This window comes from Sorex fumeus, unplaced genomic scaffold (assembly GCF_029834395.1).
Source record: "Sorex fumeus unplaced genomic scaffold, SorFum_2.1 ptg000129l, whole genome shotgun sequence".
Taxonomy (NCBI): Eukaryota; Metazoa; Chordata; class Mammalia; order Eulipotyphla; family Soricidae; genus Sorex; species Sorex fumeus.
Genome location: NW_026606186.1, coordinates 6,865,238 through 6,877,417, shown reverse-complemented (window position 1 = coordinate 6,877,417; position 12,180 = coordinate 6,865,238). Strand labels below are relative to the sequence as shown.

The window sequence follows — 12,180 nt, the reverse complement described above, 5'->3', positions numbered from 1 at the left end:
GAAGGTCGCGTTCCGCTGCCCGTTGTTCTTTGTCTGGGTTTGATGGCGGCGTGAGAGGAGGAGGAGGAGACGGAAGTCAGAGTGAGACAGTGACAACTCGGAGGAAAAGTCGGGAGCCGAGGCCACTTTTGGGGGCTTGTATTTTGGGCCACACCTGGTGATGATGCTCAGGGCTTACTCTTAGCTCTTCACTCAGGGATCACTTCTGGTAGGGCTTGAAGGACCAGCTGGGGTGCTGGGGATTGAACCTGGGTCGACCAAGTGCAAAGTCAGTGCCCACCCCGCTGTACTATTGCTCTGGTCGCAAGAACTGCTTTTTCGACATTGGGAAGTTCACTGTGGATTTGTGCTTCTGATGAAGTCAAATAAGGAAAAGGATAAACCTCATCCATGCAAAAGGCAGGTGAAGGGGACCCGAGTGCAACCTAGCAGCTGACAGCTCCAAGTCTCTGGGACATGGAAGGTGCCACTGTCACGGGAACTACACATTTTATTCAAGACAGGAAAGTTGCTCAGGACTTCACTGGAGCAAGACAGAGGAGACATCAGCAAATAAAAATCAGACGCACACACATACACATCGACACACACACACACACACATCAGTTAAAGCATTATAAACACATACACATACACAAAGGACTTGCAGCCAGATGAAAACAATAAACACACTTTGCGATTTTGTTGAGAAACGAAATGTTGGCGTACCGTGTCAAGTCAGATGCGCTTATTGCCCCTCATTTATTTCTTGCTCTTTGGTCCCTCTTAAAGGCTCAGCCACAGAGAGCGCCTGATGGCATGTGGGGGAGAGTGGGCCTTCCCGGATGCACCCACAGTTCTTGGGCCCGCCCCCCCCATTTGTAAAAGGGGGAGATGGCAGCTCCTCAGTGTAAAGGAGATAATGCAAACTCAGCGTCTAGAATACCAACACCCAACCGGGTGCCATAGCTTTGGTGGCGAATGATCACTGATATACTCGTAAAGTAACAGACAGGAGGATCATGCCTAAGGTGACAGCACGCACACGGACAGAATCTATGGGCTTTTATACACACATATGTCTTCCTATAGAGGTCTCTAGAAATGCATGCAACGTGGAAATTCAGCCCTGCTGCGGTCTCTAGTCTGCAGTGGACATGGGTGGGCTGGGAGCCTGGACTGGGCAGGGAGCTTGCCCCAAGAGGCCCAGGGTCTGAGCAGGGATGAGGTGCAGTGGTGAGCGAGGTGTGGCTGTGGCTGGCCAACTAATTAGGAACGGCTCTTTTGGAATGGGTCCAGAGGATGCCTGGGTCACGTGGGACCAAGGGTGGTAGGGGGCACTCCTTTTGCATCCAAGAGTAACCAAGGGGGAACAACGGGGGCATTTTGTCATCGGGTGAGAGGACAGACCCAGGAAATCGAGCAGAGCCAAACAGCTGGGAAGGCTGGTTCACTTTTGGTTCAGGAAAATTAGCACATGGCTTGATGAGTGATTGATGACAAAAAATAGAGAAAAAGAAAAAGAAACAGGACCGGGGGCTGGAACGATAGCACTGCGGGTAGGGCGTTTGCCTTGTACATGGCCGACCTGGGTTCGATTCCCAGAATCCTATAGGGTCCCCCAAGCACTGCCAAGAGTTATTCCTGAGTGCAGAGCCAGAGTAACCACTGAGCATCGCCAAGTGTGACCCCCCCCCCAAAAAAAAAAGAAACGGGACTGTCAGAGAGCCCATTAAGGGCACAGAATGATGGTCACCGGGAGGTGATGGCCGTTTCACTGAATGACGGTGGCAGCTGGGGGAAGTGTCTGTATAAAAGCACGCTCTCCTACTCTGTGTTTGTCGTGAATGGTGGGCTGATCTTTCCAATGTGTTCAACCCCCATGCACAGATCTATTTTTTTTTTTTTTGATGATGGGGAGACCACCAAGTGCTTAGGGCTTGCTGGGAGAAAGGGCTGGTGGAGAATGGGGCGGCAGCCAGTGTACACACGTCCCGCAATTGCGAGGAAGGAGCTTCCCTGAGCTGAGCGGCCGGGAGCCCACAGAGGCAGGCGGGTCTGTCCAGACCCCCGCTGACCTTCGCAGGGGCCAAGCTCCCGTCACCATCACACAGCACCATGCCGGGGATTCTTGGGTGATGGGTGAGAGATGGGAAGTCACTGCAGAACCCCTGCACCCTGGGAATCCCTGGCTTTCTCCACCCACCGGCCACGGCACCCATGGGTGGCACAGGTGGTCTGCAGAGGGCCTCGGGGAGCCCTTGCACCGACTGCCTTCTCATCTGCTATGCTGACTGACACCCTCAGTGCCCAAGCCTGTCACACCTGAGGGCATCTACACGCTGAGCTCTCCTGGTCCCTCAGGGCATTCACTGTGGTACCAGCTCCTGCCTCCAGCCCTGTCCCAAGCCCTGACTTTGCAGTCCTGGCTGCGTGGAGCATGGAAAAGGGAGCAGGTGCCGTGTGCGCCTCGGACCCAAGGCTGCTTGCAAACTTTGTCTGGCCCGAGGGCCACAGGCGCTGGCAGCTCCCAGGAGTCTGCTGGCTCGTTGCACTGACCTATGCACTCCCCACCCCTCTGGCCAGTAGGGAAGGACATGAGAGCTTCTCAGGACCTGAGGGGGAGCAGAGTAGGCAGGGAATGGGGGGGGTGGGCGTCCAGGTGGAGAAAAGGAAGGGCCAGGTCACACCCTAGCAAGGTTCACTTTGTCTTCTTTGTGGGTGGGATCCCACAACTTCATTCCAGGAATGGAGAAACGAGGGCCTGAGGGCTGCCTAGAAGACATCGGCGTCTTGGGAACATGGGAAGGGGATGGGAAGAACAGGGACTCACAGACCTTCCCAGGGGCTGAGCCATGGGCCGGGGTTTCTCCGTCCATGGGCCCCAAAGCCATTTGGCCCCCAAGTTCCGCTTCTAGAAAAATTTCCAGAAGCAGCCATGGAGGAATTTCTGCAAGGTTGCACCAAGCAGATTTGCCTAGAGAGAAAACCAACCAACCAACTAACCAACCAACCAACCAACCAACCTAGAACTCCTGTGTCCCCCTCCCCCCCCAAGGGAGGAGAGATGGAGAGAGATGGAGAGAGATGAAGAGAGACGAAGGCCTCCCCTTATCTGGTAAGACTCTCGGAGTCATTTAAAAGGACTGGAGCACAGAGAGGGCAGGGAACGTGGGCTAAGGTGGGGCAGGGGCAGGAAAAGCACAGGTCACACAAGGAGATGATTTTCTTGGTGTTTGGTGTCTGGTTTGTTCAATTTTCTCAATAAAAAAAAAGTCATGATTTCTGTTAGTAAACAGGAAAGCAGCGACCTTCAAAATGTCATAAAAAATGTCATAAAAAAAAAGGCGCAAAGCTGACAGGAGTGGGGAGTTTGTTCCCGCTGGAGAGTCACACGGGGTAGCTGGACAGGGTGGCCAAGCGTGGTCAGCACAGGGCATGGCTGCCCTCACCCCGAGTCCTGGGCTCCCCCGGGATGCCCATCCCCCTTCTGTGGGGAAGCAAAGCCTTAATGACACTCCAGATCCGGTCCTCATCCCCATGCACGTCCGGGGACTGGCTCGTCCTTGGACACAGCCCCCGGAGTGGACGCAGGGGACACGGACCAGGAGGGGCTGAGGGTTTGGGGCCCGGGGAGGTGGGGAGAGGGGCCTGGTTAAGGAGGGGTACGGGTCCAGCCGAGGGATACTCCAGGCTCCCCCGGGAAAGGAGATGGACCCTCTGAAGAGTTTCAGCCACAGAGGGGCTTGGCCGGAGCGTGTTCTAGAGAGACTGCCCCAGTGCTCTGTGGCGGCTCGGGGAGGGTCCCAGGGTGGCCTGTTCTGCGGGATGTAGCACACTGGCTGTGCCGGGTGGGAGACGGAGGGGATGGACAGGATGGAGCTCCCCTACATCGCACAACCATTTAGTATCGTCATTTACGTCCGTCACCTCTTCTCAGCCTCACGCTTCAGCGCACACCCTGTGTGTTCCTAAGTCGACAAGGAGAGACTACAAATCAGGTTCAGAGAGGGCTAGTCACTGACCCAACGTCACACAGAGGCAAGCCTTCATGCTCTGAAGGTCTGACCCCAGCAGGTCTGTCTCAGAAAACCCAACTTGCAGAGGTGCTGGGGCGGGGGCAAAAGCAGTGGCTTTACCATCGCTTCCCCAGCCTCCTGCTCCCCATTCTCACTTGCGGCCCCCACCCTCTCCCTATCTACTCCACACCTGGGCAAATGCACATGAGAGTAGGAACGCTGAGAGACAAAGAGTCTCCAGGGCTGGCCTGTGACTGGCAGGGAAAGTGCTGGGGCCCGGGCTCCATTCAGCAGACTAAGGGGCCCAGAGATGGGTGTGTGCGTGCGTGCGTGCGTGTGTGTGTGTGTGTATGTGTGTGTGAAAGAGAGAGAGAGAGAGAGAGAGAGAGAGAGAGAGAGAGAGAGAGAGAGAGAGAGAGAGAATGTGTGTGTAGATAGGGGTGTGTGTGAGTGTGTGTGTATGTGTGTAGACAGGGGTGTGTGTGTGTGTGTGTGTGTGTGTGTGTGTGTGTGTGAACGCCTCCTGGCCTTCCTCCACAGGAGTCTGCCTCCATCCCTGCAACACAAAGCTCTTTCCCTCCTCCCTTGCTGACCTCAGAAGTGAAGCTACGTGGCCAGAACCCGGGCCTGGCCTTTCCTCTGCCCCCCGGCCTGAGCCAGCTGTGAAGCTGCTCCAACCAACCAGAGGCTCGGAATCAATGAGCTGATCAATCCTTCAAAGATCCAAGAGTCAGAAAGTTTAAAGGGGATGGGTAGTGGGCTGGAGTGGTAGTACCGTGAGGAGGGGTGCGTAGACAGGTGTGTGTGTGTGTGTGTGTGTGTGTGTGTGTGTGTGTGTGTGTAGACAGAGTTCCTGATGTGGCTCAATGTTCCTTCCCGAGGGGAGTCACTATGAACCATCACCCTGAAAATGGTTTTTGCCTGCTGGCCTGTGGGCTGCGGCAAGAATGGTGCATGTGGACAGTCATAGGCCCAGGCTGGCCACAGGGCTGCCAGCTGTACCTAGCGGGGACCCCATGCATGTGCTCTGGGCTGGCCTGACCAGTGAGTGTCTTGGGGCTCTTCTTCCTCATCCTGAGCAAGTCAGACTCAAAAGGGGGCTGCGCTGTGGAAGGACTTGCCCACCCTGCCCGATTTATCCAGGGAGAGAGGGGGCCCGTCCCCCCGTCTTTGCTCTGGATGAGAAAGGCCCACGACCAGATCTCTCAGTGATGACTTGCCAGCTGTCACAGGGCAGCTCCCCTCGCTAAGCCTTTGAGGGTCCACAGCACAAAAGAGCAAGTGGGGGCAAAGGGACCCGTGTGGGCACATTAGAGATGGTTTCTCCACACACTGGGGCGACCTCGCCACAGGGCCGGGCCCTGCATCCTCTGGTGGCAATTTAAGCTCAAGGAGAGCGAGGGGGGGGGGGGCGTGGAGGAGGGGCTGGACGCTTGATATCCACGGGGTCACTGCTGCTAGGCTGAGTTAAGAGGCGGCCCGGTGGCAGCCCAGCACATTTGAAAATTGGATCTTTGTGGCGGAACGGTCTCGATTTCCTAGCAGAACCAAACCGGACACGTCTGTATCACACCTGCCAGGAAGCCTCATGTACAGCCGTGGGGTCAGGGGTGGGGGCAGCCAAGAGAAAGAGAAACCAAAAAAAAAAAAAAGGGAAAAAAAAAGAAAAAAAGAACATGGAAATCTTTTCCCTGGCAGTGAGCGGGGTCAGACAGAACAGAGCCGCATCCTAAAACGAGCCAGACAACGGCGGCCGGGGCGCCTGGTCGGGAAGACCAGCTCCGTGGATAGACACGGAACAATGCTGGGGAGTTTTAGTGACAAAACAGCTGCCTCTGAGAACCACCACAAACATCAAGTCTGGAAAAATCTGTAAGACTGAAGGGGGGAAAAGTGAAAATTGAAAAGGGTGCTCTAATGGATCTGTCAACAGTTCGATGGTGACAAGTCGCATTTCTATAAAGTGCCGTCGCCCGTTTGCGTGTGTGTGTATGTGTGTGTGTGTGTGTGTGTGTGTGTGCGTGCGTGTGCGTGTGTCACCTGAGATGTCCTGACACTCTATGGAACATTAGCTCCCAACGTGATTCTTGCAAAGACTGGCAGGGGCAGGGGTGTTGGGGAGGGGAAATCTGCCAGAGGTGTTGGTCAGGCCAGGCAAGGACAGGGGAGGCATGGAAGGACGGGAGCCTTAGGACCACCTTCCCCGCCCCCCAGTGTGACTAGGCGTGGGTCAAAAAATAAAAAATAAATATAAAAAATATATATATATTTTTCCTGGGACTGGCCCTGTGGATCTGGTGAGCAAGCAACTCGCCTGGTGTGTGTGAGGCTCTGGGTTCAGCCGCCACCTCTGCCAGACTCCCTGAGCCCCCCAGGTCCCACCCGGGTGGGCTGGGCTGGAAGTGCTGGAAGTGCTCCCTCAGAAAGGGGCTTTTGTCTCTGGCTGCTAGTGTGAGTGTGAAGGCCATGGGGGGGGGGGGTCCAGGGGGTGGGTGGTGGTTACTAGGATTCCTGCCGGTGATGCTGCCGGTGATGGGGTGGTGCTATGCAGGGCCAGGGGCTGAACCCCGGGCCCAGCACGAGCAGCTGTGGGGAGGGAGAGGAAAGCCCAGAGTGCAGAGCTGAGGGGCGCAGGCGGTAAAGTGTCCGGGCACTTCCTGTGATGCCCGACTAGATATTCTACCAGCATCCCAGCCAGGGCCTGGGGTTGAGTCACCAAAGAGGGAAAATGCAGAGAGAAAATTCCCTGTTCCCGGTGACTCTCTATAATTTTTTAATTTTGTGTGGTGTGTATGTGTGTGTGTGTGTGTGTGTGTGTGTGTGTGTCTCGAGGGGGGGTGTTGTTTTTGGGTCACACCCAGTGGTACAAAGGGCTTACTCTTGGTTCTGCACTCAGGAATCACTTCTGATGGGCTTGGGGGCACAATATGGGATGCCAGGGATTGAATCCAGGTTGCCCATATACAAGGCAAATGCCCTCCCCGCTGTGCTATGGCTCCGGCCCCACTGTGAGTCTATTTTCTCCCTCTTTCCCCGTCAGATCCAGGTTCTGAGAGAGGAGCCGGAAGGGGTGATTTAGGGACTTCACATCCAAGATCCGCAGCCTCCCACCAACCCCACACCCCGCCCCTGCCCGGTCCCAGGTAAGGTCAGCTCAGAGTTAGACATGGCAGGACTTTTATTTCAGGGCTTGGATCTCAGCTGCTAAAACTCCACTCTCAGCTGAAAGTCGGAATTTAAGTGCTTAGTCGGAGCAAATTATTTTCCAATTAAAAGAAAAGAATCAATTCCTTCGACCATTTGGAGTTAATGAGAGGTCCTTTCTGAGTTCATAAAATTAAAACTGCTCTCAATTAAAAACAAAACAAAACCCCAAAACTGCCGAGACAGACAAAGACCCTGTATTAGAGGGATGCATCTGGGGGTTGGGGGCAGGACAGCGAAGTTTTGCCAAGTGTCTATTGGAGGATGAGTCACTTATTTAGGATGCCACAGGAAATATACTGTATTGGGATGGGCACGGGGGCTGTGAGTGGCTGGATCTAGAGCCTGGGCATAGGGCTAATGACTTCACCTTAAAAAAATATAAAAAAAAAATATATATATATAATAAGCTGGGTTTCTGGGCCACACCCAGCTGTGCTCGGGAGGGTGGAGGGGGTAGGGTAGGCAAATCCTGGCTCTGGAGCTACTTCCGATGATGCTGGGGCCCAGCCATGAGGTGTCAGGGATCAAACCGGAAGTCAGGAAGCCAAATACAGGGCCGGGACCTTGATGCCCATGAGGTCTCCCTGGGGCTCTTCTAAAGACTCGACGTACAAACTACAGGATCTGGATGACAGGGTCCTCGGCAAGGGAAGCACAGCACCAACAACAACGGTGGCCGCACTCATGGCCACCTCGCCGGACAAGGAGAGAGAATCAGGCTGCGTGATTCCACACACCTGTGTCAGCCATCCAGGGAGCTGGCCAGGGCCTCTCCCTGCCTGTCTGGAGTCTCCACCAGAAACGCTGGACTTCCTGGAGTGAACTGACCACCTTTCTGGGTGGGGCACCTGCCTGCCAGGACCTAGCACAGGCCTGCAGGTGCTCCTTGGGGTGCCTCCCACCTGCCCCAGGGGACAGAGCCGCAGGTGGGGCCGGCAGGGGGGCCCTAGTAATCCCCAAGACCCATCGGGGTCAGCCGAAGGGGGTGACTCTGAACTAGCTTCAGTCTTTGTGGGTTTAAGCTGGAGTCTTAATGGTATCTGAAGACAGTTTTTTTGTCTGTGAATATTTATAACAGTGTGAAAGCTCCTGGACAGCTGGTAATGCATTTTGAAGTGTGCTAACAACACTGTATCAAACAGGCCTCTATTGATCACATCAGACTTTCCTTTCTTTCTTTCTTTTTTTTTTTTGTGGCCACGCATTTTCAGACATGGTGCTTATACATTTTGAATAAGAAACTTCAAGTACCTTTTGCTTCAAGCGGTTTTTCACCTCCTTTATTCCCATTTTTGCATGATCTTTTGCCTGCATGAAAAATTAATTTAAGTTAAGATTCCCATTCTGTTTCCAGCAGGGATGATGCTTGATTTCAGTCCGCGGTGGATGGCCTTCTCTGATGACTAGAAAATGGGAGGGACAAGAGGGGTCATGGAGTTGAAAACATAATGGCGAGGAAAACAAACACCACATTAAAAGGGACGAAGGAGCCAAAATTTAAAAAAAAATCCCTTAAGGGGGCTGCAGAGATTTTTATTTCCTGCACCACGATGGCATGGATTTCTCTCCCCCTTTGGAAGCCCTTCCTCTGCTCGCTGTGACTATTTATTGCAGTAGCCTGGCGACAGCAGCTGGGAGAGCAGGAGCTTTGCTGTGGCCTGTCCCGCCGGGGCAGGGCCTGGGCGCCAACGTTCGTGAGGACAGACGGCCTTGGCGCTGGCCGGCCCTGGCTTTCTCCATTTCTTTTCTTATCTTTTATTTTTTTTCCTTTTTGGGTCACACCTGGCGATGCTCAGGGGTTACTCCTGTCTCATGCACTCAGGAATTACCCCTGGTGGTGCTCAGGGGACCATATGGGATGCTGGGGATCGAACCCGGGTTGGCTGCGTGGAAGGCAAACGCCCTCCCTGCTGTGCTATGGCTCCAGCTCCTCCCTGTCGCATTTCAGGGGACACACGTGCTTTCATTTTCTTCCACTTTAGCCCCCAGTGGTTCTGTTGGCGGCGCCCGCTCTTGTTAAAAGAAGCAAAACAGAAGCACGGGAAAGGCCGGACAAAACTGAAAATGGAAATAAGCCCCTCCCTCGGCGTCAAGCCAGTGGCCAGAGAAATCATGGCGAAGTGGGCGGGAGGCCTGTGAGCCAGGCAGCATCCTGACTGCTCTCATGGCCACACGTCTGCCCTGGGGGAAGAGGGGAGAGAGGAGGGAGAACCGGGACCATGGGCGGGGGGCGCCCTGGCCTGCACAGGAGCTCCCGCATGCAGCTGCATTCAAGGGGTCTGTATGGGAATGGTTTGCTAGAGACCCCTGCAGAGACGTCTCTGCATCTTAGACAAGATTCTGGCTTGGGGCGGCCAGAATGTTCGCTTATCCAGAGCACTTTTTTATTGGAGGTAGGGGGAGAGGATGGGGCGGGGAGGTGTCACTCCCTATGGCATTTAGAGGAAACTCTGAATGTAGAGTTTAGGGGGGATGTCCCTGGCCTCGCTTCGGGGACCAGATGGTGCCAGTCACTACTGCTGGGGTTCCTGCAGGCAGACAAAGCATCTCCCCGGGGCCCAGTCTACATTTTAAAAGCTAAAGCCAAGAGCCTCCCACTTTCCCGCAGCTGTCACAGGGTGGGAAAAAAAAGTCACTGACCTGCTTGTAAAATAGCCTCATATAACCATCCCCAGGGCCCTGGGCGCTGTGGGAAGCCACTCAATGGTCCCCGCACCAAGCTCGGCACTAAGGAGCCGATCGGAGATCTCAGGGTCCCCGGCAGGGCAGAGCTGAGGGGGGCTGCCGGGGTGCCACCGGGGTCGGTACTTACAAACTTATAGACAGTCTTCATGGCTGGGTTGGCCTTCGTCTTCACCGTGTTCAGGATGGCCCCGCTCCCTTTCTGTAATAAAAACGTCAATTAGCGATTCCGGCTGAAGACAGAGAGGGCCGACACCCACAAAGACCTCTTCTCCTTAATCAAGTTAAGCGTCGTTTCAAGAGCGTGGGATTTAATTAGAGAAGCAGCCCCAGACGGTGATGGATGCTCGGCAATTCGTTCCGGCGGTGGCACCACCAAGAATCTGCCGTGCCGGGTGACTGGGCATGGGGAGGGAAGGGGGACAGGCTGGGGGGACAGGCAACTCTGCGAGGGGCCCAGGACTCGGGTCCGGTCCTTGGCTCAGTCCCTCCACTCTAGCTGCGAGGAGAACCCCGTCCCTGTCGTGGTCTACGGCTTCTCCAGAAATCTGCTCGTTCCCAAGGGCAACGCCAAGGTCAGTTTCCTGGACACAGAGTCTGGGGGTGGCCCCAAGTGGGGACACAGACTCGGGGGCCTGGGTGTGGACTGTTCTGGAAATATAGCTGTCAGTCGCTCCCTCTGCTCTTGCTCTGCTTGTTCTTTTGGGGAGGAGGCCAGACCCCCCAGGCGCCCCAGGTGCTAGTTAAGGGTGGTTCCTAGTGGCGCTGGGGTGGGCGGGGGGGGGGGGGTTGAACCCTGCCCTCTCATAAAGCCTGCGCTCAGCCCTGAGTGCTCTCTGCAGCCCTGGGCCGGCCCCTGCATCACCTTGGCAGGCTGCCTTCCTCAGCATGGAGAGAGGGTGGACGGCCGCGCGTCTGGCGTGGTAGGAAGCTCACTGCGCTCTCAGCTTGCTGCCTTTGGGGGAGCAGGGGAGGTGCTCGGAGGCACCCCGGGGGCGGTGAGGGCTGGCCCCGAGGCTCAGTGGCCATACTACCCTTTGGCTTGTGGATCCCTGTCCCCAAGCCGAGGGTCACAGTCAGTTTGGGGACCACCCTCTGTTTTCCAAGTCCCCTGTCCCCCGACATTCTGTGGAGGGATCTTTTGAGGAAACCCCCCAGCAGCCGCTGGGGGTATCAAGCCCCAGGAGGGCCGGGATCTGCCTTCAGAGTTTGGGGTGTGGTGGGGAAACGGTGGTCACGGCGGGTCAGGGGTGGTCAGGTCCACAGAAGATGAGGAGGAGCTCACAAGGGGGGAGAGGAACATGCGGGGTTTTCGGGAGCAGGCCACGGAGTGCAAGAGCCCAGAGTTCCAGCAGGCGCTGAGTGACAGGAGGAGTGGGCATGGGGTTCCTGAGGGGCTGGCGGAGGTGTCTCCACCTCTGGTCCTCAGCCCCCCAGTCCAAGGACTTTTGCTACCTCACGGGTGTAGACCACTGGCTATGCTGGGGAGCAGTTTCTCAATGCGGGGCCATCTGTCTCCCTCTGGGCGCCCAGGATACTCTGAGGGGCCACAGGGGAAAGTCATGCCAACAGTGGCGCTCACTGAACAAGGGCTGGGAGACCACGCATGAGAGGATCTGCATTCATTTGGCTTTTGTTTGGGGCCATACCCGGCAGTACTCAGGGCTTACCCCCGGGCTCTGGGCTCAGGGAGCACTCCTGTTGGTGTTTGGGGGTGGAGGGGGACCAGATGGGGTGCCGGAGATAGAACGGGGCCAGCCGCGTGCAAGGCAAGCACCCTCCCCACTGTGCTGTGCTCCAGGACCTTTTTGTTTTGGGGTCACACCCTGCAGTGCTCAGGGCACACTTCAGCCCACTGAGCTCTCAGCCTGGCCCAAAACGAAAAACGACCCAGCTTTATTCTAAAGGCAGGTGTATTTTTTTTTGGAGAGGAGGTTGCTGGGAACCAAAAAAATCAGGGCCTCAGCGTGCAAGACAAACGCTCTGAACACTGAGCTCCATGCTGTCCCGAGACCATCATTAGTACCAGACACCACGGAGCCTGATCCAGGCCCGTTTGGGAGGATGCTGCCGGTGTGACCCTGTGGGCACAGCCGAGGGTGAGGCGTGATAATGCAATTAGGGAGACGGCCTCGGACCACAGAGTCTGTGAACTGACTGTGGTGGAAATTCTGAGCGTCCATTAAGCACGTCTCAAACTGACCTAGAAAGCGTTCTATTAGTAGGACAACAACGCACATTTTTACCCACTCATTTCTTCCATGCTGATTTCCAAAATTACCGGGGATCCGAT

The 12,180-nt window shown here is 55.6% G+C and overlaps 1 protein-coding gene across 3 annotated transcripts in view; it reads right to left on the bottom strand.

The window, feature by feature from the left end:
• Window positions 1-12,180, bottom strand: part of DENND1A (DENN domain containing 1A) — a 523,912-nt gene that overhangs the window by 40,216 nt on the left and 471,516 nt on the right. For all 3 annotated transcript variants that reach the window (XM_056138645.1, XM_056138644.1, XM_056138646.1), the window contains 2 exons: window positions 10,018-10,089; window positions 8,457-8,513 (listed from right to left, as the gene is read on the bottom strand). In XM_056138645.1, the coding sequence (XP_055994620.1) occupies window positions 8,457-8,513; window positions 10,018-10,089 (129 nt within the window). The remainder of the gene's footprint in view (window positions 1-8,456; window positions 8,514-10,017; window positions 10,090-12,180) is intronic.